This window comes from Brugia malayi (genome assembly GCF_000002995.4).
Source record: "Brugia malayi strain FR3 genome assembly, contig: Bm_v4_ChrX_scaffold_001, whole genome shotgun sequence".
NCBI lineage: Eukaryota > Metazoa > Nematoda > Chromadorea > Rhabditida > Onchocercidae > Brugia > Brugia malayi.
Genome location: NW_025062479.1, coordinates 9,473,607 through 9,499,119, shown reverse-complemented (window position 1 = coordinate 9,499,119; position 25,513 = coordinate 9,473,607). Strand labels below are relative to the sequence as shown.

The following is a 25,513-nucleotide window of genomic DNA, read 5'->3' as shown; positions in this document are numbered from 1 at the left end:
AATCTTAATAATGTTTAGTCATTTGAAAAAGACAGTTAAATATGAAAATCATTAAATTTGGGTGCAGTTGTTTAATCAGATTTGATTTTCTTGTAATTTTGCCAGCACGCACAAATGTACATTTTTTCACGTTTCAAAAGGCGTTCGTAACTTTTCGTTCCCGGTGCGCAGTATGTAGTTCGAATGGAGTTTCGAAAAAGGTGGATTAAGTAGGGTGCATTTTGAAGCATTGCATCGTATCTTGCTGCCGTTGATTCAATACCTCGTAGTACTTGTTCTGTGATATCTTCTGTTGTAATGAGTTGTAGACCAGATCTTTGTACTTGAATCATGGTTGTTTTCAACTGAAAATAAGATATTTGGAAATTAGAATTTAATACAACACACCACTAGCTTGATACCTGATGAGTATAGCGAAGATCGGCCCAGCATAAAAACCCATTTTCACGTAAAACTCGGGAACATTCCAGGAAAAACTGCTGACAATTGCCGTACAAATGACTACTTTCGATATTTATTATGATATCAAATGAATCATTGACAAATGGCAATTTTTCCGCATTTCCCCTAAAAATTCTTCCGGAATATGTATTCGCAATGATTGGGTCAATGCCACTTACAGCTGCAAATGAATGCGCCCTGCAATTAATTTTCAATACCTGAGTAATTGTAGTCTATTTGTCACATAGTATTTAGTGTACCCATTTTATAATCATTTGTGTAACTTTAATGTTGAGGTTCTCGTTTGTTTGGGAAGTTCGCTATTATATTTGCTCGAGCTCTGCTCTAAATTATTTCCACCCCACAATTACTGTTATTAATTTTATTTGGGTAGTTACTTTATAATTCAAGAAAAGTAAGGAAGATCCCAAATACTTTTGTGCTTGTAAATATTTTTTTGCAAATTTCATCCAATTAACCTTAAGATCCATTCGATACCACCACCTTGACCACAGCCAACTTCGAGCAACTGTAATCCGTCAAAATTGGGATACTTGGGACATAAACTTAATGCTTTTTCGTAAAGTGTGATATTAGCTTTACAGCAATTGTCCGTTTCGAATAATTTTCCCAAGATTGGGAAATCCTCATCTTCCTTACTCTGGTATCCAAGATTCATGAATCGTATACTAAGCTTACTGCACAGCAAGTTTAACAGTGGATAGAGTATTAATCGATCGAACAAGAAAAAATAAAACCGATGCAAAATATCCATTAAACGACCAATCATTGAATTAGTACTCGGGTTCTAAAATCTCTTATAAAGCAAACGTGAATCCAAGAAGAAAATTCCTGTATTCATTCAGGAAATTTGCAATAGAGTTAAAATTTATCTGCTATAAAAAATTCCAACAATTTTGAACACACAGAGTTCTAAAACTATACAATAGCATGGATAATTACAACATTAAGTAAGCTGAGAATTAATCGTTTTTGTCAATTATCTAGGATTAGAATTAGATTGTTGAAATGAATGAACGATTCCTTGTTGAACATAAGATAATTTAAATGGAATCATTCAATGCTGACATATATTTGAGAATATCATATCTACTAGAAAACACATGCTAATGATACTAGAGATTAGTAAAATCAAAATGAAATTATAGCAGCTATAAACTGATAATAAACAACGGAGATAAAACAAATCTTTAACCGGAACTGATTAATACTATCAATTTGGAGGAGACCTTAAGGGTGAAGAGATGACCGAATTGTGAATGATCACTTTCAGTTGTTTCGAGATCTCTTTATTTGTGATCAAATTAGCTGATGTTATGTCATTCTGCATCAGAACATATTCATCATTCATTTTCTTAACTAAACAAATACTAGACATAAAATTAGAAAAAAAAAAGAGAAAAAAAATATATACAAAACAAACGATAACTCAAATGAATGCGCAGGATATTTTAGTGAAATAAATAAAACAGAATATTATCATGTAAACATAAGATAAAACAAAATCAAGTTAAAACTATATCCATCTTAGATAGAAAAGCACCAAGCAGCAAAAATATTTGTTAAAATCATTTTACACAAATTAGATATTAAGGAAGCAATAAAAAATTAACAAATTAATAATAGGAAATAACTTTCATCTGAAAAATCTAAAACTTACTCATATCGTAAGCATCAAACTAATGATATATAAGCATAATTCTTTCTCAAAATCAGTCCCTTATTGATTGAAGACAAAAAATATAAGTCTTAAAGGTCAAACAAAGCGACAACAAAATTGCAAATAAAATAAGTGCAAAACATGGATTTTTAAAAACAACATCACAATTTTTTCAACTTTTTTACCAAATTATTAATGTTTGGAAAAAAAGTGATGAATGGTGGAAAAATACTGAAGAGTACCATCAAAACAAATGCAGTAAAAAATATAAAAAATTGTGGTCAATTTTGAATAAAAAGATATAAATTTTAAATGAAATCTAAATAGCTTGTTAAGAATTAGTCAAAAACCTAAACTACAGAAAAGCAATAAATCGAATCATCGTAATTCTTTAGAACATAATTAAATGAACCATAAAAATAAGAGAAAGAGCAAAAAAGTCAATACAGATAAGTCAGAAATTGTAATTTCCAGAAACATTAGTCAAAATAACAAAATAAGATAATTTTTTATGGTATGAGGGAGCGAAAAATATTTACTTTCATACTAATTGGATTAGTAAACAATGGAAATAAAATTAAAGCAGAAAATTTTAATATAAATTAGAGAAATGAACTTGTAAATCTCAACTTTTACCAAAAAAAGGAGTTTTGAAAAAAAAATGACATAATTAATAAAATGCAATTAGCAAAAAAAAGACACTTAAACATAATTCACACAAAAATAATTAAAAATAATACAAAAGTATGACAGCACATAATGCTCATCAATTACCTTCTTGATAATACTTTCAATCGATGATGCCAAGAAGTTTCACGCTTTTCGAATATAACTGCATAATGCGGGATAAGCATATGCTATTTCATGCAAGCCAATGTAATGACATGTTATGCATGAGAAAGCAAATGCTTTGAAAAATTTTCTTTTACCTGTAAAATATTTATGAATTAATTGAACTACTTTCATATTTCAAAACTCAAATAGGTTTATTGAATCATTTTTCTTTGTTAGAAAGGAAAAATTCTAATTAGCAACTATTTGAATCATTTCTTTTCAGAGCAGTCATTCAACAATTGATTTCTATAATGGACGAATGATATTTTATAATGATAGGCATTTTATATTCTAACATTTTATGATAGCAAATTATGTAATCCATTTTTTTCACTTGATGAAACAAAATTTAAATTGCATAAGATTTAAAAGTATGCTTTGCATTAGTTTTTCTCTCCAAAATAAATACTTTTAGAAATATTTAAAAAGAAAAAAAAAATCGTTTATTCATGAAAAACTTTCGACTAAAACCAGAAATAACTTAGACGAGATATTATTTGTTGTTTTTTTTTTTTTTTTTTTTCATTGATAAATTGCTGAATGTAAATTAATTGTCAGTAATTAAAAATTTGGCTGAATATATCAAATCTATAAAAAACAAAAACGTTGTAACAAAATTTAATTCCTTGCGAAATCATAACTACGAACTTCCTGTTCCTGTTCAATATGAAATTCATTTAAATTGATGAAAGACCTGATAACCTAATACACCATCTCTTATTTATGTCTTAATTTTGACTCGTTTTTATTCATTCTTATTGCTTAAAACTTGAATGTAATAAAGTTATCCGAATATTAATTTCTTGGGAAAATAAAGCATTCAAAAACTCCCGCTTTTTTCTAATCAAAATTTTTGTTTGTATTATTTACTTCATTGTTGCTAATTAAATTTCAACAGTTTGAAGACTTTTTTTCAATGCAATGCAATCTGTTAATTTGTACTACAAGTGCCTTTTTTTGTATTGCTATAATTATTTATATTTGTTACTCTTTTTGTGAATAATCATTTTTTTGATTTATTTATAATTTTGGATAATTATCTACCAGCTACTTTTTATAACGATGAAATAAGCAAGTGTGCCTCTACATGTGCAAATTGTTCGAGATTATATTTAAACATGTTTTAAGTTTTGAAGTAACCAAAAAAGAATATTAGGATAGGAAACAAATACATATAAATGAATACTGTATATTATTGTTGATGAAATTGCGAACATTTTGCAATTGCAACATTTTTTAGTTTGGTATATAAAAAATGAAAGGGAACTCAAATATTCTTAAATAAAAAAAAAAAAAGATTGTAAATAATTAATGAAGATGACTCTATCTGGAATATATTTTGATAGGATGTTGTAACATAATCACTGCATGGATAATATTTTGAAATTAAAGAAAAAAATAACATCTGCTATACATTTTATAAATATAAGCAAAAATAAGAGAAATTTAGTTAAAGAGAAAAATTAGAGATACAAATTAGAATAATAAGAAAACTCTCTGAATATTTTTTAAAATGAAACAAAAAAAAGAAAGACACAATAATTTAACAGTCCAAGTACTTTAAGTTAAAGCATTTAAAATTTAAGATAAAATATTGGACTAAAATTTAAATATTACTCATAAAAATGAAAAAAAAAAAATAAAATTCCATAAGAAAAATAACTGATAAGTATAAATGCCGTAATCATAACCAGTAATAAATGAAGAAAAAAGATCGGCATCTAATAATTAATACCTGATAAGTAGTAACGACAACAGAAACTGTTAGCTTACTGTACATAGATAAAAGATGAATAAACAATAAAAATCCTATTCTAATCGTTCAATGATCATCCCCCCATAGTAAACGGAACAGAAGTCCGACATTTTCCGGTAGATTTATTCTTATTAGCTAGAAATAATATAATGTTTGTTTCAAGATTATTATTATTATTATTTTTTTGTTTAAAGAAATTATAGTGAAATTTATCGTGTTTTACCATATAAATAATATAATTACTTAATTTCCGATACTATTAAGTAAAATTCATCATAGTTTTATCGTATCATTTTACATATGATCCAAAGAACATTTCCCATTTGCGAGGTTTGAATTTTAAGATAGAATAGCTGAAGATTATGACTATCTTGCTATTACTTTAAGCAAGTGACAATTACACAAAATAAATAAGTGATTAAAGCTAGCTAAGTAAATTAGTACACTTACTTAAATGAACTAGTACACCAAACAAAAGTATGTTTGAATAATTGCTTTTAACCGATTAATCATGTATATTTTCACTCTGTCAAATTTTTGAACAAATCTATGCCGAAATTACAGTGGAAACGCACGTACGCCACAAATCAGCATTGGTTAGAGAGGAACTACGTTTTTGCAAATTGTTCCAGTCAATGTAGAGTGGAAATTTCACGACATTCTTTTTTAAACGTGTTTTTGAAATCGTAAAGGGAGCAATCGTGGAGAGGAGGGATGGGATGATGGGTGAAGTTGGTTCGTTGATTTATATTGCTTATTCAATTGATTTTTCTCTAGTTTTACTTGTTTACTAATTTTTTTTTCCTTTAACTATTCTTTTAATGTATTGCATTACTTTTCATGACTATTAATGAGCCAAACGAATTTACTAGCAGCGTAAGAATCTATTTCTTTAACGCGAAATTTGTTTCAGTTATTTATCGTCCTATGCAGCAGATTTAGAAAACGAAAAATGGATGCATAACCGTTGTTTAATTAATGGGAATAAATGGAACAGCAACTCGAATTGTCGTTCAGTTGCAAGTAGTTATATTTTCAATTCACTTTCATTTCTTTAGATATATGTGGATTTATGCAGGATGAATAGATGTCAAAATTTGAGATGAATTAATTACTTGAAGGCATTGTTGTAGAGGTCGTCACTGCAGGCCACCATTTTATTGGCCGTGAACTTTGATCTTATTAGTTACAAAGTTTTTACGTGAATATCCATCAGTACTGCATGTTTATTCCGGATGGCATCTAATTATTATCTTCTGTATAGCCATCTTCATCTACATTCATGAAAATTTTTAATATTCAGTGCACTTCCTATAGAAACAATCTCAGGTGTTCGAATTAGCGTTTCTTTATGCTCCAGCAGCAAAGAGAATTTTCTTGAGGTTAAGCTTTTTCTTTTTTTTTTTTCATTTATCAACTTAGTCTTTTAATTAGTTTTAAAAATTAAATTTTAGATAGAATTCCATTTTCTGTATTTGCTGTTGGTATAAGGTAATAAAATGATGTAAAAGATTTTATTCAGAAGCAGTTTTTTGTAGTAAGCTTAACCACTTTGTATCATCATAATATTACTATAGAAAGTACTAAATGATCACTTTTTCTGCAATATTCCTTCAACTTTAATGCCATTGCTTTTTTTTGATCAGATCGGACAAACGGAAACAGTTATTGGCAACACTAATCCAGTTTTCAGTCGTCGCTGTTGTGTTTCATACTGCTTTGAAAGTTCTCAGAAACTTCAATGTGTAATGTTAGTTTTATATTGGCTTTTATTGAATGCTGTACTATTCTTAATAGTTCTGGTTGTAATTTATGTTTTGGCACGAAGTCATTTATCTTTAAGAAAAATCATTAATTGTTATATTTTGTAGAAATCAAGTTGATGGAAAGAGCGAAAAGTTTATTAGTATGGTTGCAAAAGTGGAATGTATATTAGGAGAGGTAATTTCACGTGGTGGTTCCATCGACCTGCAATTATTTCCAAATGGAGGTATATTGTTTGAACTTTTTTTAATTTTTTTTTTTTTAAGAAAGAGGAGGAATATTTGGATAAAGATCAGTAAATAAGTTTTCGATTTTAGATTAATTAGGAAAATGACTCATGGGTGTGATTGAAGAGTAACAGCCATATGCATGTTACATGACAATTCACTGGAATAACTTCTATGTTGCATGTAGGTTGCTGGGGCTCCTTAATTTCTAACAAACAAAATTTAAAAAAAACAGTCTTTTCAAGTCGTTATTGCAGGAATATCGTTTTTACGCTTGGAAACTCATGAGGCGAAATTGTCAGGTCAAGCTGTTCGTTTGCAGTTTAAAGGTCATAGTTTACATGCACCATCAAATGACTGCCCATTAGACGCCTATTTTGTGATGTATTTGGTTCCGGAAGACGCACCAAAATTACTACTGCATAAAAGTGAAGCGATTGCCGAGAAAAATCCTGTGTGGAAAACCTTTCTCATTCCTATTTCTCATTTTTCATTTGCGTCCGCCAGCTGCTCGATTGAAATTGATGTTTATAACTACAATGTTAATCGCGAGTATGTTTCTAGTGTTATGCCAAATGACTTTCCAAAATGTGAAATATATTATTAAGCGTTTTATGTAAAAGTAGAAGGACAGAGAAACTAATCTTTTTATAGAACAAATTCACTTTCCTTAGTGATGATCCCTTCGCTAAGTGTTTGTTCTTCGTACTGTTAAAAAAAAAAAAAAAAGAAACCATTATCATTTTTCATCAAGTGAAAGTCGTCATCATTTCTGGTTTCTGTGGGAACTCTTTGTGTTGTATGCTAATGAGGTTCTTACATGCGTAAATATTCATTGAAATACTGGCATATCCCTTAAAGAAATGTAGCAATATTAAATTAAACATGAATTATTATTCACATTTCTTGATAAATTGTGGAAAATGTGTAAAATTTCTTCATTTCAGGGACAAGTTGATTGGAAAATGTACGACATCATTTGATCAGCTTATGAGAGGAATTGGCGCTTTAAACGCTTACAAAGTATTTTCTTTCCTATAATTTACCAAGTAATCATATTAATTTATTGTTTCATAATTTGTTCGTAATAATCATACTAGATCCTTGCAGTTGTCAAGTATTGAGGGCAAAAAGAAAAGGAACACTTCAGTGGAACTGGTGGACATTCTTCATGTTGCATCATCTTCATTTATTGATTACCTTAAAGCAGGGTAAGTGGATTTGTCTCTTGTGCTATTTCACCAGGTTGTGTACATGTATACATGTTATTTTTAGTAGTATGTGCAACTTCCAGCAATTATTAATTATTGTTTGTCGTGAAAGACTACATTTTTCAGAACGCAGATCCACTTCTCAGTAGCTGTAGATTTTACAGCTTCGAACGGGAATCCACTTGATCCGTCATCACTGCACTATATACATCCACACAAGTTGTTTTTTATTCCTATTTGATTTCAATCCAGTGACTTTAAATCATCATTAGATAGCAGACAGTATAATTTAGCACTTGCTTTTAATGTATTTTGGTGCATATTCTAGATCATTGGAGAATTTAGAGAAGTCGTTTAACAGTAGTTTTAACATATATAGTTGAAAATCGTGTTCTAGATTTAATCCCTATATGACAGCCCTGAATGCAGTTACATCGGTAATTGGGAAATATAACAGACATGGACGGATCGCTGCACTTGGTTTCGGAGCACAAATACCCCCTGATTATAAAGTTTCACATCTCTTTTTTCTGGTAGGTCCTAATTTATATTTTTATGCTAATTTTATTTTCCATTTAGCATTCCTCACCTATTGGACCATTTCATGTTTGTTTTGTAAAACTGTAGAATGGTGATGTCAAAGATCCACATGTTGACGGTATTGATGGTGTACTGAATGCATATCGTTCTGCTTTACTGTCTCTCCGACCGTATGCACCAACGGATTATTCAGAGGTCATATATCATACTTACAAGTGAGCCATTTTAATTTACTTAATTTCAGTAATTATGTATCAAAACACTATGGGTAGTGAAAGCTCAAAATGCCATTGAAATGATTATTTCATTGGTAGTGATTTTGCTAATGTATTCTATATTTTGTGATTTTACTAGGTTTGGAGCAGCGGTGCAACGCCAGGGAAGCAGTGATCATTATTTTGTGTTACTTATTGTGACAGATGGATGTGTGACAAATCCGGAGCGAACGGTGAATGCAATCGTGGATTGTGCAGAATTACCTGTGTCGATTGTCATTGTTGGAGTTGGTAACCAAGACTTTTCTCCAATGCAACGTTTACTTTCCCCAATACTTAAATCTTCTGAAGGCCGTTTATTACGTCGTGAGGTTGTTACTTTTGTGCCTTATACTGCTTCGATGACCACTAATGAGCTCGTTACTAAATTGTTGTTAAATGTACCACGGCAGTTTCTTACCTGGGCCATGATGCATGGAAGGTTTGCACCATCCAGATAGCATTTTTATCGTTGTATATGTCCCTGCAAATCATATATTACTAGACCTTTTCCATTCCTTTATCACGATTCCCAGCATAGTTTTACTATCAACATTATAACTATCTAGAATTTCATTGGACTGAATATATCTCATCTTTTATACAATATACTTCTCGACTTATGGCTGGGAAATATGATTTTGAATTGGCCATCCAAGATCTGCATTCCTAACTTCGGCAAGAAGTTTCATTCTATCTCTCTGTATTGTTCCTGGGATGAATATAGTTCCTTCTGTACTTGTTTTTTGATTAAGATGCTTGAGTGGTGTGGTGATTTCACCCAAACTGTTTCTTGAGGATTTGCTGTTATGCTTTTTTGCTAAATCATTGTTAGTATCGTTGCGGAATCATTGCTAGTTATGCAAAATTCCATAGTTTTTATAATGTTAGCCGTAAATGAAAATATCGCTTTTCTATTACGTGTGTCGTTATGTGATATATATATATATATATATATATATATATATATATATATATATATATATATATATATATATATATATATATATATATATATACTTTTCTAGTGCCAAACTGATATGGGTTTATGCAGTGTGCCCGGTATTGATCATGGGTTTCTTAAATAAAAAGATTGTATTAGGTCTTCTGTTCTCAACTTGAATTTTGTTTATGGTAGGAAATTAATACAAGTAGTTAGTTGGTGTTTCATCTAAACTGTGAGCTGGAGGTAAATCGAGATCTACTGTTGGCGGCGGCAAATAAGATTGAGTTATTACTGATGGCACACCACTTCCTGAAAAACGCGACAATGTTTTATCAGATCTGAAATTTAATGCTTATTTAGTTATTTTTAGACAAATAATTCCCTATCTTGCATTATCCCTTTCGAGTGGCAGGATTTATGATGTCTCGTATATTAAAGAACCTGTTATGGACATAATCCTCTGTTCGTTTTCCAGCGCTTCTTGATCCTTCATTTTTTTCCTTCTAAGTGATATTCCATAGCGGACTAGTGTCATTAAACATATAGTGATCAATAAAATTGTCATTATGACAGCTGGAAAATATAAAACTTTAGCATTAAAGTATGTTTGAGGTTAAAAAGAAGCAAAATTTGGGAACAGCAGTAATATCGAATAAAGAGCATTTTAATCCGAAATAGGTCCAGAACCAAAGAAATAACTTGATTGTTACGGCAGTATTTTACACATAAATTTTGAGAATATCAACCTAAAATAATCCAGCCAACGAATGATAGCGCATTGCCGGTTAATGGAAGAGGTAGGTCGTTGGCAGGACAGTGATCCACAGCTCGTAACGGAGTACCAACTGAGGGACAACCGTTAATATTATCGATACAAGCAGTAGTGCATCCAGGTTTATCGATGTCAATATCAACATTTTCTCGGAGATAAGTCCGAAACCACTCCAAAGCTGAATCACATAACCAAGGATTGCCACATACGTACATAATACGCCGTTCATTCGGAGCCGGTAAAAATGAATTTGTAAATGTGTTATCTGGTAGCGTTTGGAGCTGATTGAAACTAAAATTAATTATTCTGATGAGAATTATTAAAATTAATTATTCTGATGAGTGGGGAAGCGGACAAAGCATTTTTTTTATTCGGTTATTATTATCATAAATTAATTAAACATTTTGAATAGATTATGCACCATTCAAATTTTAAATAATACCTAATTTTGAATCTAAACTTCTATAACCACAAATTAAAATTTTGGAAAATTTAGAGAAAACCTGATATCAAGATGATTCATTTGTGGAAGATTTGCAAAAGCGAGTGGTTCCGAAGTATCAATGCGATTGCCGCCTAGATTCACTGAATACAAATGATCCAAACCTTTAAAGTAGTCGGATCGTATCCTGGAAAAGGAAATAAAGCTAAAACTTAAATTCTTTACCAATATGTTATACAATATTGAACTGGATTTTGGTAATTCACTTAGAAGCTAAAATTGAGAGAATGTTTGATGTATTGTTTTAGTCAAATGTTATTATTGGAAGATTAGTTCAAAGATATTGTGGATTATTTTTAATTCTTATTCTCTTTCGAGAAGTTATATGTTAAACTTTTCATCAATTTATGAAAAAATAGACAATTCCAACTTACACAGAAAGACGATTTTTATTCAGAATAATTGCTTGAATATTTGGTGTTCTCTGAAAAACACCTCGCTCAATTGTATCAACAGCTGCTTCGGACATTTCCAAACGTATTAACTTAGATATATACTGCAATTAATTTGTGTAAGTTTTATGATTTCAACATAAATTTCAGTGGTGAATAATTTTTGTAAATTATCGAATAACTTAGTTTGATAAAAGATGATGTAATTCAAGTTCAAATTGCACTACGATATATAATTTATAACTTGAGTTCAAATTTAATTGTGATATATAATTTGTTTTCAAATGTTGTTCATGACAAAACAATACAATGCTAAACATAGAAGTAATCACTTGAAAATAGAACAGTAAAAGTCAATAGAAAGAATTAAATAATGAAAAAATATAAACTGGATGACAAATGAATGGAGCAAATATAAATACATTTTAATTTTCATGGCTAGATAATTATGAAAGTAATGAATTAGATAGAATAGGATAATAAAAAGTATGACTTAAAAGAATGGAGGAAAAGATATCAAAATATATAACAGTGATAATTAATAAAAGAAAACAATCAGAACAAAAAGTGAAGTTAAAAATACAGTGGATGCAATTAGTACTTTCAAGTAATAAAGATGAAAGAACTAATTGTTGTTTTTAGCTAACAAATTTGTTGCAATTACCTGAAAAGCGTTTGATGGTATCACGGCAATTGGAGTTTCACCAATACCTAAGGTTAGCAAATGTGGGACGAATGTGAACATTTCAGGTTTCCAGGAAGGAAATTTGTTACCAGTAAGATATAAATGTTGCAGATTAGGAATTCCTTGAAATGCTTGCGGAATGATTTGTGAAATGCCATTAAATTCAAGTGAAAGTGAATTAAGATTTGGAAAATCTAAGGTACCAACAGGAACTTCATTAATTTGATTCAAACCTAAATTCAGATTAATCAATGTCTCTCGCTGATTAACTAATGAGGCAGATGGGATGATATTCAATGCATTAGTTTCCAGGCTTAGTTGTTGCAAGGAACGTAATGGTCTGAAAATAAGTGAATCATCAAGAGTTTGATCCGTAAGTCGATTTCCAGCTAATTCCAATTTCTGCAGTACATCTCGTGATTTATAGTTTATGAATGAATTAGAATGCAGTTTACTAATGCGATTTCGATTCAGGGATAGTTTCCTGAGATTAGTTAAACGTGGAACACCAGTTGCTGGTATTGCACCTAGCTGATTATCGGAAAGGTCCAAGTCGACCAACTTATCAAGACTTGCTCCAGCAAATGCATTATCATCTATTTGATTTAGATTGCATCGATTTAGCACTAGTCGTGAAATCGTAAAATCATGAAATGTAGAGGCTGGAAGGCTTGGAATTACGGTATTTGTTATATGGAGAACAGCTATCTGAAATAATGAAATGATATTATCTATTGAATTGTTTGAATATGATCAAATTTTAAAGGTAAAGAAATAATAAATTTTTGTCTTAAAAGAAAACCTTTTCTAATTGATTAAATAAAATATAGAATTTCAAAGTTTTTGATGAAATTAATAAATTTCCCAAATTTCAAGAATTTCAAAAAGGTTTTTTGGAAATTATATGATTGATTAAAATAGAGATAGTTGAAAATCGAAAAAAAAATTTATTACACCCAAAGTATTTAGAATAATGCTAATGATTCATCACTATAAACTAATCCGTTATTCCTTTGTTATATCCCATTTTTTGAAACAATGAATCCTTTATCTAAACCTCAAATAGTATGTGTATTATATGACAGTCAATAAAATTTTACGATAATAAAATTTCGCGACAATAAATGTGAATCGATACAATATGGAACCGAATAATTGAAACAGCGACGGAATAAATGGTACTGATGAAGAGGAGGAAGAGAAGACTGCCATCGATCATGTCTTTTTTTATTAACTGATTAGGGAAGACTTTTAAGGATGTAGAAAGTGGGCTGGGATTTACAATGAAGACAGGTGTACATTTACTATTTGAGATTTAGGTAAAGAATTCATTGTTTCAAAAAAATGGAGTATAACAAAGGAATAACGAATTGGTTTATAGTGATAATGATCTTTGATTTCATTTAAGAAATGAACTGTAAAGCGTTCAGTTATATATATAATTGAAATAACATCAATAAACAATGACATACTGTAACACTTCGTGCTTCCGTTATGGCAGTTAATACATCGGATAAAGTAGATGCATTTTCACAAATAATAGCGATAGGCTCGTGAATAGATGGTGCACAACGGCAAGGTGATTGCAATGGTGGACATTGAGTAAGCGAAAATGGAAAAATATTTAAAAAATGAAAAATTATAAGGAGTGGTAATTGGTAGGAATAATAATACAGGTAGAGAGGATACATGTTGTTAATAATATTAGTGGTAATAATAGTAATAATAAAATGAGAATGAATTTTATTTGTATGCAGATGAGATAATAAATAACGAACTGATATTTAGGAAAAGGAAATCATCGATTTAATGACAAATAGATGATAATACTTCGTACAATTTTAATGTATGAATCCAGCCAAATGTTAAAAGCAAGCAAAATGAATGCTAAGCCAAGCTGTCTCTTAAACACTTCTCTCTATTCACTTTGCTATAGATGTGATGTATGCAATATCGCTGTTACGTTGACAGTGTGGACAAACAGAAACGAAACTACAGACAGATAAAACCAGCCTGTAGTACAATTTCAACTATCTTCTCCAAACACTCTACTCCACTTTTTTCTTCAACTCTTTTTCTCATATCACCTGAGAAATTCTTATAAATATATATTTTAAAATAGCTGTAAAGTAAATAAATAGTTTAATTCAACATGTATAAAAGCTATTCTTCAAGTAACAACTATGCAGTGCTTAGCAGCATCAATTGGATGAAAGAATTAACAATACTGCTTTCTTCAACTATATCCTCTTCTTTAATCACCTGAATTACGATACGAATTCTTTGGAATTCAGTTTAATAAAACTACAAGATCTGTAAAATTACTGTTTGTTTACAATGTTATAAAGAATTGATGACTACATCATATCATCATGAAGTCAAGAAATTTCAAATTGAACCTATTCATAATTCTCAGAGTTATTCTTTCGTTAATATAACGATATTTTGCTTAGCAGTTTCATGTTTATTTATCAAAATTTTTCACTACAAATTTTTTTCTTCTACAACCACTTTGTTTCAAATTTTTTTTTTAATTTCTAGTGAAATCAGCAACTGAATCCGTTCACTGCCTGTATTTTAGAATAGTAACAATGGACAAAAATGTCAGAAAAATCAAAACAATAGTGTCAGATGCTGCTAACGCAGGGAAAAAAACGAGCAATAATAAAGTCCCAATTCTCTACAACTCATTTAGATAATTTTCCACATCTTTCTTTAAAACAAAATCATTATTCCTAAAAACGTTTAGCAACCAATATGACGAATTCTGTTCTTAATCAATGCATTATCAATTCGTATTACAGACAAAATGATCACACTCATTATTCGCTCAGCTAAGTCAAACAACCAAAATCCCGCGTGCTAAAAGTCAATCAACATCAGCTGCAAATTTCACAACTGATAAAATCATTTTCGCAGTCGAAAGAAATAATTGTATTACCTAATGAAGACTGACGGATACAAAAATTCAACATACAAAGTTTTGGATGTTCAAAATCTTCATGGATTTCGCTCAAGGTGATACCGCAGTACATTATCAGAAGAAGGAACTTCTTGCGCATAAATCTCCAGATATAGCTAACGAAATCCCTCGTGAATTTCTGACATTTTTCCAATCAAATAATTGTGTACTTAATTTAAAGTAAATAAAAAGTGAAGACTCAACATAAACCATAATTTCGGACATTCTTCCTGATAGATCTTAGTGAATTATCTTTCGGAATGTTTACTAACAGTATTTAGAAAGTCTTTTTTTTTTCAAACTATGAGAGAAAAATGAAAATAAACACAAATGACACCCGTGTAAAGCAATACCAGTTGCACTCTTAATTTAAAATTAATAAAACGTGAAGACTCAACACAAGCTATAATTTTCTACATTCTTCCTGATGGATCCAGCAAACTATCTCTCGGAATGTTTACTAACAATATTTAGGGAGCGTTTTTATTTAAATGTGAGGAGAAATGAAAACAAACACAAATAACACCGTTTTAAAACTAGTTGAAATGACAATAAATTTACATAATCAGGCTAGTAAATGAACTAAGCCCAATAAAAGCACTATTAATAGTCCGCAAGACAATGATTTTGCATCGGACAAGATTATACTTGAGAAAATACAGATGTAGCAGAGTTTCGAGATTTCTAATAAGTTCAAAAGAGACAACGAAATAACTAATATCAACTCAAAAACGTAAAGGTGATTAAAAGTTATTCAAACACTCATATGAATGATAAACATTAAGGAACAGTAAATCAGCTATACAAAAAAGGGAATCTCGTTGCAGACTAGAACGAATAACCTCCATCAATATATTTCCTTGTCCAAATCTTTCCAGACCGTTAGTGAAAATGTTTTAAATACTGACTACTAAAAGTGACAAAAATATGAATCCAGACAGCATGAAGCACAAATATGATACTCTTGTATCAGTTAGACGGAAATAACGGCCCCCTGAAGAACAACTGAAATTGAAACAGGAAACAGAAGCATAAGATACTAAATTAGTTATAAAAAATATATCTGAAGAATACATGACAATGATCTTATAATTTATCGAAAAAGAAATTCCGATAAAACTTACTTAAATGCACAACACAAGTACCAGCGCAATATTACTAATTACACTTTCAAGTTCCAATATTTTTTAAAAAAATATATTTACGTTAATCTCATTTGAGGGTTAACAAAGTACAGCAGTAGGAATATATATTATAGGAAATAGGACACTGTTTAATACACATTTACATTTATCGAATTACATTAAGTAAAGCATAAATCAGTTTTTAGTAAAAGTAACTGACAATAATGCAAACATTCTGCAAAAAATCCAGAAGCACTGCAGTGAATATAAAAGTTATCTTACCAAATCAAGTGCCTATGGTTCAGCTTTTTGAATTGCATAATCCGAGAACATAATCTGGGAACAAGAGATCAGTGAAAATGAACAAGAATAGCCCAGTGATCACTTGGAAAGCAAAGTGAAGTACGGATTCTATTCTGCCCTTCAAGCGAAAAATCCACTCCTGAGAAGATGCCAGCACTAGAACAGCAAAAAATGTACAATTCAATAAGTAATCATTTGGAATAAAAAGTGTTTGTCAGAATTTTCAGGTCTAATTAGTTGTGCATTAATATATTAGCACTTCTAATCGTTAACCCTTTGGTAACAAAATACTATACAGAATTAATGATTTACATTGCTCATAAAAGTTTATAGTAACCTAACGACCAATAGTGAGAAAGACTTTCTATGAATCCCCCAATGAAATTATATACAAAATAGGGCATACTATATTGCTTGTCATCGATGTCGTTAACGACAAAGATAAAACAATAGTCTTTGAGGTCATCTAAAAGTCTCAACACACCTTTTGTAGATAATGCGATCGAAACGGCATCGAGCTTTTCCAGTAACTTTATTGTTATTCAGCAAAGTATCCCAAGTAAACCTGAATTTTGGTCTCGATCCTGCGGCAATCCACGCATCTTCGAATCCAGGAGGAAGTTCGCAAATCTATATTTTAGAATGATCACTTATTTAAAAGATATTAACAAAAATGACAAAGAAAATTATTTTATATATGTGAGATATTCAAGACACTTTAAACTCTTCCTACCAAAAAAAAAAAACGAGCATAAAATAGAAAAATTGTTTTAGCATCGATACTTGAAATCACAGCGACAAGAATGATAAGAAGCCAAAGATACCAGAATTACCAGAATATCTGATACAAGTTCTCTTAGAATGAGAAAAAAGCTAAGTGTATTAGGAAAACAAGACGTGAGATTATTTACCTCACTATCACGAGCATTTAGATCACCTCCAAAAACGATAACAGTTTTGCCATCATCCCATTCAACCAGCTGTTTGAAACATTCTTGGATTTGTGTGAGTCTTATATCAGAATGTTCCTTCATACTTTCTAGATGTGTATTTAGCAGCATCACTTTGCGTCCCCGTAATGAAGTCTGAGAAAAAAAAAATAGTAGAACACAACATTAAAAATGCAAACTATCAAACATTAATGGAACTGTCGATTGATGAGAAGTAGTATTATTTAAAATATTGAACACTAATACTCATTTTGACCATATTTATACGCTACAAGACAAAAAGAGATGATCATGCATTAACGGCCTCAGGATACGAGAGATAAAGAAAATATGAGACAAAAAAGTAAAGGTCAGTAAGTTAACTTAATTAAGAAGTTATAAACATTTTTCTTCCAAAGAGGTAATATAAATTCAAAAGTTCATCGACCTCCACAAGCTGCATTGATCGTCCCATTCCTGAACGTCTGTATGGGATCGCTTTATGTGAGATTAACTCGATGAATGGCTTCAGAAGAACAACCGTAAAATATGGCAAATTTGGAGTTGCAACCAAGATACTGTACTCACCACTCAGATTCTTCCTGACCTGCGGAACCAAATCTGGTGTCATTTCTTGTAGAAAAACTACATCTGCAGAAATCCTAAATTTGGTGAACATTGAACGAGCATAGCAACATGTACCTACTAGTAACTTGTTGTACTTATAACTTGTTTAATAAATCTAAATCTACTTATAAATTATTTAATAAACCAGGTTGATGTTTCTTGAGCCATATAGCGAGATGAAAACATTAGAATCACTCAATTACTTAGTGCATCTCTTGCGGGAGCGACAAGACTGAACACTGGTAAAGACCGATCATGGCTGTGCATGTCTTCTAAATATGTTACAGTTTTTTGGAGTAAATCTTTTCGAACAGCATTTCAATCTCCTTTAGCACTACTGCATATTATTGATCCATATCACTATAGTGTAATTAATCCCATGCCAAGAACAGAAATAAGATTGTAAAAAGATGTGTCACAAACTTAGAAATTATGTAGCATACTGCAGTAAAACGAATAGTAAGATTATTTTCATCAAGACCATCAATGTTCCACGACATAACAGTAAGCGAGAAATCGTCATTTGGTTCACTTGTAGGAAACTCAGATGATGCTTCAGTTGAATTAGTTTCCCCTTTGGTTTCCAGTGTATATGAGAAGAAACGATCTAGTGCAGGCTAAATAATAAGTAAAAGAAATAAATGTAGCACGTGAAGAAATTATAAAATTTTAAGATTCAGTGGACAGGACTATTAGTAGGTAAGAGAAATTTGTGATGGACATTAATATTATCTATTCCTTTCTATAAAATGAAATGACCATAGATACTTGCCTGCAACTGCCAGTTAAAATCTTGCAAAAAAAAGTGCGCACATGCTTCATCCGTTTTAGTGATTTGAACAAACTTTTTCAACGCTTCCTCACATTCCTCATTTGATGGTTCTATCTCCTGCAAAGAAACACCGTAAACACCAAAAAAACCGGAAGGAAAAGTTACGATAGATGATTATAGATAGCTGTGATATAAAACGTAACGGATTTCTCCAAGATCATACGGATCACAAATCATTCTCGATGGTAGCCTAATCGAACTTAGGTATGACTGCATAACATACTTCTATAGGAGAGCTTACACTCAAAATCCTGCTAAATTTGCCAGTAAGTTGAACAATCAACTTTAAGCATTAGGATGTGTAACCATATTTAAGGTCACTCTTTCAACTTGCATAATTCATAACATAATGTTTCGTTAATGTGACACTCCCCCACTGATCGCTGTCACTCGATGAGATGAGCGGTTTGACTTTGAAAAATAGTCTGACTATATTCCATCTAAACCAAAAACCAAAAGATAAAATAAGCTTACAGAACTGCAATTCTCCGCATAATCCTTCGATTCAATTTTTTGTGGGCTCTCTGACGAGTTAACAGTATCCATTTTCAGTTATGAATATTATGGTCGGATGGTTAGGAATTTATGGTGGAATTAAAGTCTGAAAATGGACACTGCAAGTTTTAATAGATTCCTTTGAAGTTAGAAAACAGATTTGTAACTTTCCTTCGTCTATCCTTTCCTCAATTCTAAACCTTCAATAAACACAAACTTGCCGTCTTCTTTACCGTTAAATTTAAATCGATGAAGGAACTGAAAAACGAAGAATGAAGAAGTTCGAAGAAAAGTGAAGAATATATCATAAACCTCCCAGATTTATCCCGTGAACTCCTTCCAAAAGAACTAATCCTTATCCGAAATAAAAATAACACGTAACACTGCCAACTGAGATGAACGAAGAAACAATACTGGAAAGTCTGTTGGTGTCGGATTTGATTTTTAGCCTTTTAACCACCAACCTGAAGCAATATTAATTTGGGCCCATACACTTCCGAAAATAGGGTTTTCGTAGGGTTTCTAAAGTTTGCAGATTAATAGAATAGTGTTTAGATTTTTAGTAGAACTGAGAAGGCTAATATGACCAATAGGTCAGACGACTAATTGATCATATAGCTTTTTAAAATTGGGGTATGAAGTAAGAGTAGCCACAGCCAGCCGCAGTATAGATTTGTTTTTCTTTTCCTATACAATTCGAGATATTTTTTCCTTTTTTTTTTTTATAAAATGGAGGTCCTTTCAAAATTCACACTTTTTCAATTTGTATTTTTTTTTTTTTTTTTTTTTTTGATTTGTTAGTTTTTTAGAAATCTTGGTTAGTCTGTGATTTTTTTATTTGCAGCATTCTGTGTTAAAATCTTTTTATAAGTTTTTTGAATTTTAGTAGTTCCATTTTTTCTTTTTAGTGTTTTCCTTCGATAAATGAAAACTGTAGTTTTCTTATTTTTTTTTCAGGTTCATCAATTATGTCCAATTGTGAAACGAAGGACTGTATTATTCTTTCCAAATATGACTGCGACTATACACCAATGTATTGGTACGAACATTTTTCGAGGAGTAGATTGAACAGACCTAAATCGAAATATATCGCCTCACTTTCGGATCTTTGGGGATTGTTTCTACTTATGCATTTGTAATTTAAATAAATGCTTCATTTTCTCGTAAGTTGTAAATGTTAGAATTCAATACAGCTTAAGTTATATCCTGTTAGATCATGTGAGCCTTTCGTATTTACAGTGAAGAAAATATCTGGAAGTTATGTAAGAAAGTATCTGCATTGGACGAACTAAACTGCTGCAGTGCTGTATTCATTTCCAACAAAAACAGGATGGTAATGAACGGCTCAATTACTTGTATAGATTTTTGCACTTGTTTATTGCAATTGAGGACGCTTTATTTTAAAAATTATCAGCTTTGATTATCTACTGAAGTGTTTCACAAAACTGTCCCATGATTTTTTGAATAATATGCATTATTTTTAGGTTCCGTTGTGGAAACAACGTGCTGCTGCTGCAGGACGAGACTACGTGATATGGGTTAGGACTAGTTTTGGAACATATTTTGAAATCTTTATCTTTAGAGATTTTTTTTTTTTTGTATCTTAGCCATATTAAGCAGTCCTCTTTGAGATTTTTTTTAGTTACTAGAATATTTGTTACAGGATTATCATGTAATCTTGTTATACTCAAAGTCGGGTTTAGTATTTGTGTATGACTTTGATACAACGTTAACATTTCCTTGTGATGCTCAAACATACTGGACTGAGACAATTCGTCCGGAACTGAATTTGGATGCGAATTATCACAGGTATGTTTCATTTCTTTCATACGTAAGGTGCACCAGATAAAAGGGAAGTACTGGTTCTAATATTTGATACTTGGAGTATTGTATGATAGTTGTAGAAACTTAACTTTGAAAATAAGGAAAAGGAACGGAAATTTTATCTGCTATTCTATGCGAAGTTTACTTTTTTCTCCCAACTTTTTTGTGTTTCAGGTGTTTTCGAGTTATTAGTGGCTCACATTACCTGCAGCATTTTTCTTCTGACCGAAGTCATATGTTGGAAACTAATGGAAATCATAAAGCACTACCACCTCCTTGGCCTCCCATATATGATCCAGGTATCCTTTATAGCCGTCGTTTAACTGAAACCTAGTTGGTTCATGACAATGAATTTTGTTCTTTATTCAATGTTCTTTATTGGTTTCAGGCATCGGAAATAACCTTCATAGCTTTATATCGATGGACAGTCATTTGTTGGAAAATATCAGCAAAGTTTATGATGAAAATTCATTCAGTGAATTCATTAATGAACAGTTAAGAAGTGAATGTTAAATTTACTTATGCATGTTTGTTAAATAGGTATACATCTGTCATCTTAATTTCATTTTTATATACTTTATCTTCGTAAATATTGATATTTGATCTATAATTTATTTTTAGCATGGTTCGATTTCTTTCACTGGATTTATATAGGTGAAAAAGGGATATTAAGGCTATGTATTAAAAGTAGAGGCGTTTTATAACTTTAGATGATTTGAAATCACTATTGTGCTTTTTTCTTTAGAAGTGTTGTCAAAATTTTTCATGTGCATACTGCTGTTCATATCCTTGCTGTGTAAGTCATTTGATTTAACCATAAGATAAATTCATCATTGGTGATTTTTCAATAAATTATTGTAAATTGCTGGATTTGAAAAAACTTCATAAATTATCTTCACATGGGATTTTAATGCACTGCAGTCAAATCTCCGGAGTTCTACTGTTTGTGGTTACGCAAGAAATCAAGTGTTTTCGAAATCTCAAACCGGTTTTGTTCAGGAATTAAATTGATAATGTTGCGATCGCTGAAGTTAAATTCCGAAATGACGACCTCGTTTTGTCATTTATTCCTTATAGGAAGGTCAGGTAATCTTCAAAATTGTTCTTTAAAAGAAATTCTGCTTATTTGTTTTTGCCTAATCATATGTATACTGAGTAAAGGGGAGTGTTTTCAGATTTGAATTAAAGCGTGCTTTTACTACTTCAGCACCAGTAAAAAATATTAAGCAATTTTGCGCTGACCTTGCGAAAAGAAATCTTATTTCTACCTCACATCCACCAAATTTGTCGAGTGATGATTTTAAAATAGTATCAACTCTCCCCGATGTTATTTATGCAGGTAATTATGTGGGTAACTTTTACAATGGACTGCTTTTTATTCAAGATAGTTGAGCTTGGTTATTTCTATATATGGTTCCTTTTTTTTATGGTAGAAAATTGTTTCATTATTTCAGGATTTGATCCTACAGCGGAGAGCCTTCATATTGGTCATTTACTAATATTAACGAACTTATTTCGAGCAGCTTTGCACAGGTGTCATGCAATTGCCCTGATCGGTGGAGCCACTGCACATGTTGGAGATCCGAGTGGTCATATTACAGGTGCCGTGCTTGTTATAGCCGTAGATTTCAGGTGTGACTGCCGAAAGCCATTAATTGCCGATTGTTTTCCTCTACTTTTTCACTCTTCAACTTTTCAAAAGAGATCCACGTCGTATTAAAAAATTTCAGATCGAAATATTGTTCCGGGTCATGAAATCGACCAATACGTTAGGAAAATCAATTTGCAATTAGTAAGGTTATTTAATAATTTCACAGAAAATAATGTCCCAGCGAGGAAGCATCATCTATCGATCGTCAATAATTCTGATTGGCACTGCAAGGCAAGAAAGATTTCTAAAATAGCATAACATAATCCACATTTTTATATTGACAGTGAATTCTTTACTTTGGGATGTGAAATGTGGAATTTCAGAGAATGTATATATTTCACTGCTCGAATTGAAAAACTGCAAAATCTCTAATGTTGGTTCTTATTCAGCTAGATGCAAGATTGGGTTTCTTGCAATTCACTTACAGTAGTGAATCTGAAATAACAATAACTTATGTTGCAAACATCCACGTCATTTCTTGTAGATGAGCTCCATTCGATTTCTAGAAGTCTGTCGTGATTTTCGATTAGGTGATATGCTTAGATTGGGAATGGTCAAATCCCGGATGCGCGACGGGTCAGGCCTTTCTTGCACTGAATTTTTATATCAGATACTTCAGTCATATGATTGGTATCGCCTTTCGCGTGACTATAACTGTCACTTTCAAGTAAGGGAGAATATCTGCAAGAATTTATCACTGAACAACAATTTTATGTTATTTACAAACTTGGCAGTCAATTTGAATATAAGTGCAAATGCATATAGGAAAACAGAGTCAGTTTTGTTGTGTTTTATATGGAAAAGTATACAATGCATATATATGAGTGTTTATAATTATTATAGATAGGTGGAAATGACCAACTCGGCCATTTTGACGCTGGTTACGATTATATAAAAAGGAAAACTGGGAAGATATCTGCCAGCATTTGTTTGCCTTTACTTACTGATGCTCAAGGGAAAAAACTCAGCAAAACTTCAAAAGAACATAGTAACATATGGCTAGACGAACGAAAAACATCGCCTTTCACTTTTTACCAGTATTTTCGTCAGAAACCAGACTCAGTTATCATTCCCTTGCTAAAGCAAGTTTATGTGTTTTACATTCATCCTTTCATTGCTAGCAACAGTATATATTTTAATGTATGTTTAAACTTCAGAGAACTAGAACTTTTTGTTCTTGAATTTTTTGAACACTGGACGTTCTATAGAAAAATACTTATAGAGAAACGAAATTCATATATGATTGAAGTTAAAGCATTGACTTGTTTTCTGAAATGAATGAATGCAACTGTCTTCCAACGAACTCTATTAAGTTTTGCTGTTTTATAGGCACTTTTCTTTGCAAACTATCGAAGAAATCGAAGAAATTGAACGGGAGCACCAAGCAAATTTAGGAAAGTGGATCGCTCAAGAGAAATTAGCGGAAGAGTTGACAAAGCTTGTACATGGAAGTAATGGGTTGAAAATTGCAAAACAATGCTCGAAAATGCTTTTTAGCGGTAATTTTTCTTATTGGTCGTGTAAGCATCAGTTTGTGGTGAGACTAATAGTGTATGAAGGAACAGTTTCAGATTCTCTTTCTGAATTGCGGAAGATGCCAACTTCGTTTATAGAAGAACAGTTCGGTACTGCATCTGTACAGCAGCTTTTTCGATCCAGGTTTTCAACAATAGGGGAATTAGCGGACAAAGTACATAGTGGTGACGGATCTAGCATAAATAAAATGAAAACAGGAGCTTTGAAGTTGAACGGAATACAGTTTACAAATCCTGATGAAGTGATCGATTTCGACAAGATTTGTTTGAATGGCAAAAATATCACACTTGTTTGTTGGGGTAAACGAAAGTATCATTTAATTAAATGGATTGGTTGATTAAGGTTTGAAAATTACTTTGTATGGTACTCAGTCATTCCTTTTGCTTTAATCATTAAACTTTGGAAATGGCAGGAGTGCGCATGTTACAGTACTTTACATTGGCGTGTAAAATACCAAAATATCACAGCTGGTTTGCATGAAACAAAAATCTGTTACCTATTTATGGCAGATGTGCTTGAAATTTTCACCGATCGTATTCTATGTACGCAGTAACCTTTTGTCAGATTTATTGTAGTGGTCCTACCACGTCGTTCATAAAGCGTTTAGAGTATGTAGCAAAGAAATATTCTCAGAACTATTTTCGAGGAATATTTTCATGAAAACTTGGTTAGCCAATGAAACTGTTTAATAATGGAACACATTGTCTGTTTACTGCTGCTTTCGTGCTGATTTTGATCCTACGAAATTTTTTTCGCCGCTTTCTAGTTCCTGTTAATTTGCTGTATTAATTTATTTACTTGCTAATGTAATAATTCTATTTTTCTTTTTTTTTTATTTCTTAAAGTAATAACGGCAAATTTCCTTGTGGTATGAAGCATCCCATTAACTCTCTAGCTGCTGGAGTCCGAGATTTTAATAACATCACCAACATTATTGCATATTACTACTCAGTTAAACATATAAACATGTATATAACAGTTTTCAAATTTAAATCACACTTTAGGGCTTATCTGCTTCCATAAACCAAACCACATGTGAAAGTGCGAAGAGGGTGCTGCTTTTTCAACATTTTCACAAGTTCCAGTGGATAGAAACTAATTCTAATTTAGGCGGATAAACTTTGTTTTCGTGTGAAATCAAGAAATACAATTCAAACTTGACACTCAACTCGAAATCCAACTTCAATTCCTCTTCATCCATCATCCCATGCTACTCCGCAAACGC

The 25,513-nt window shown here is 31.4% G+C and overlaps 6 protein-coding genes across 9 annotated transcripts; 3 read left to right on the top strand and 3 right to left on the bottom strand.

The window, feature by feature from the left end:
* Nucleotides 1-71: 71 nt before the first annotated feature.
* Bm4217 (Uncharacterized protein) lies at nt 72-1,231 on the bottom strand (the record flags this gene model as incomplete). 2 transcript variants are annotated; one of them, XM_001898683.1, is made up of 3 exons in its annotated part: nt 72-344; nt 402-639; nt 921-1,231. In XM_001898683.1, the coding sequence occupies 3 exons, from the start codon at nt 1,229-1,231 to the stop codon at nt 72-74; spliced, it is 822 nt and encodes a 273-aa protein (XP_001898718.1). The 2 variants fall into 2 exon arrangements, with proteins under 2 accessions (XP_001898718.1, XP_042930176.1); XM_043074242.1 differs by having other exon boundaries at nt 921-1,120.
* Nucleotides 1,232-5,700: 4,469 nt separating this feature from the next.
* Bma-cpna-3 (Uncharacterized protein) lies at nt 5,701-9,169 on the top strand (the record flags this gene model as incomplete). Its single annotated transcript, XM_001898684.2, has 11 exons — nt 5,701-5,735; nt 6,016-6,094; nt 6,359-6,462; nt 6,584-6,702; nt 6,961-7,255; nt 7,651-7,726; nt 7,814-7,914; nt 8,041-8,133; nt 8,312-8,447; nt 8,542-8,669; nt 8,809-9,169. The coding sequence occupies 11 exons, from the start codon at nt 5,701-5,703 to the stop codon at nt 9,167-9,169; spliced, it is 1,527 nt and encodes a 508-aa protein (XP_001898719.2).
* A 681-nt stretch (nt 9,170-9,850) lies between these two features.
* On the bottom strand, nt 9,851-13,696 carry Bma-lron-2 (Uncharacterized protein; the record flags this gene model as incomplete). The annotated part of the gene is made up of 7 exons (XM_001898686.2): nt 9,851-9,963; nt 10,096-10,227; nt 10,401-10,717; nt 10,930-11,055; nt 11,303-11,424; nt 11,985-12,713; nt 13,478-13,696. The coding sequence occupies 7 exons, from the start codon at nt 13,694-13,696 to the stop codon at nt 9,851-9,853; spliced, it is 1,758 nt and encodes a 585-aa protein (XP_001898721.2).
* Nucleotides 13,697-16,441: 2,745 nt separating this feature from the next.
* Nucleotides 16,442-19,328, bottom strand: Bma-tdpt-1 (Uncharacterized protein; the record flags this gene model as incomplete). The annotated part of the gene is made up of 7 exons (XM_043074241.1): nt 16,442-16,550; nt 16,879-17,024; nt 17,306-17,479; nt 17,772-17,985; nt 18,374-18,567; nt 18,723-18,839; nt 19,257-19,328. The coding sequence occupies 7 exons, from the start codon at nt 19,326-19,328 to the stop codon at nt 16,442-16,444; spliced, it is 1,026 nt and encodes a 341-aa protein (XP_042930175.1).
* A 917-nt stretch (nt 19,329-20,245) lies between these two features.
* Bm5251 (Uncharacterized protein) lies at nt 20,246-21,614 on the top strand (the record flags this gene model as incomplete). Its single annotated transcript, XM_043074240.1, has 6 exons — nt 20,246-20,316; nt 20,517-20,610; nt 20,762-20,815; nt 20,941-21,086; nt 21,276-21,400; nt 21,490-21,614. The coding sequence occupies 6 exons, from the start codon at nt 20,246-20,248 to the stop codon at nt 21,612-21,614; spliced, it is 615 nt and encodes a 204-aa protein (XP_042930174.1).
* Nucleotides 21,615-22,114: 500 nt separating this feature from the next.
* Nucleotides 22,115-24,625, top strand: Bma-yars-2 (Uncharacterized protein; the record flags this gene model as incomplete). 3 transcript variants are annotated; one of them, XM_043074237.1, is made up of 8 exons in its annotated part: nt 22,115-22,182; nt 22,277-22,440; nt 22,556-22,702; nt 22,832-22,983; nt 23,237-23,419; nt 23,596-23,834; nt 24,082-24,251; nt 24,324-24,625. In XM_043074237.1, 8 exons carry the CDS (start codon nt 22,115-22,117, stop codon nt 24,623-24,625), a joined length of 1,425 nt encoding a protein of 474 aa, XP_042930171.1. The 3 variants fall into 3 exon arrangements, with proteins under 3 accessions (XP_042930171.1, XP_042930172.1, XP_042930173.1); XM_043074238.1 differs by lacking the exon at nt 22,277-22,440 and having other exon boundaries at nt 22,115-22,187; XM_043074239.1 differs by lacking the exons at nt 22,115-22,182; nt 22,277-22,440; nt 22,556-22,702; nt 22,832-22,983 and having other exon boundaries at nt 23,596-23,846.
* Nucleotides 24,626-25,513: the final 888 nt, after the last annotated feature.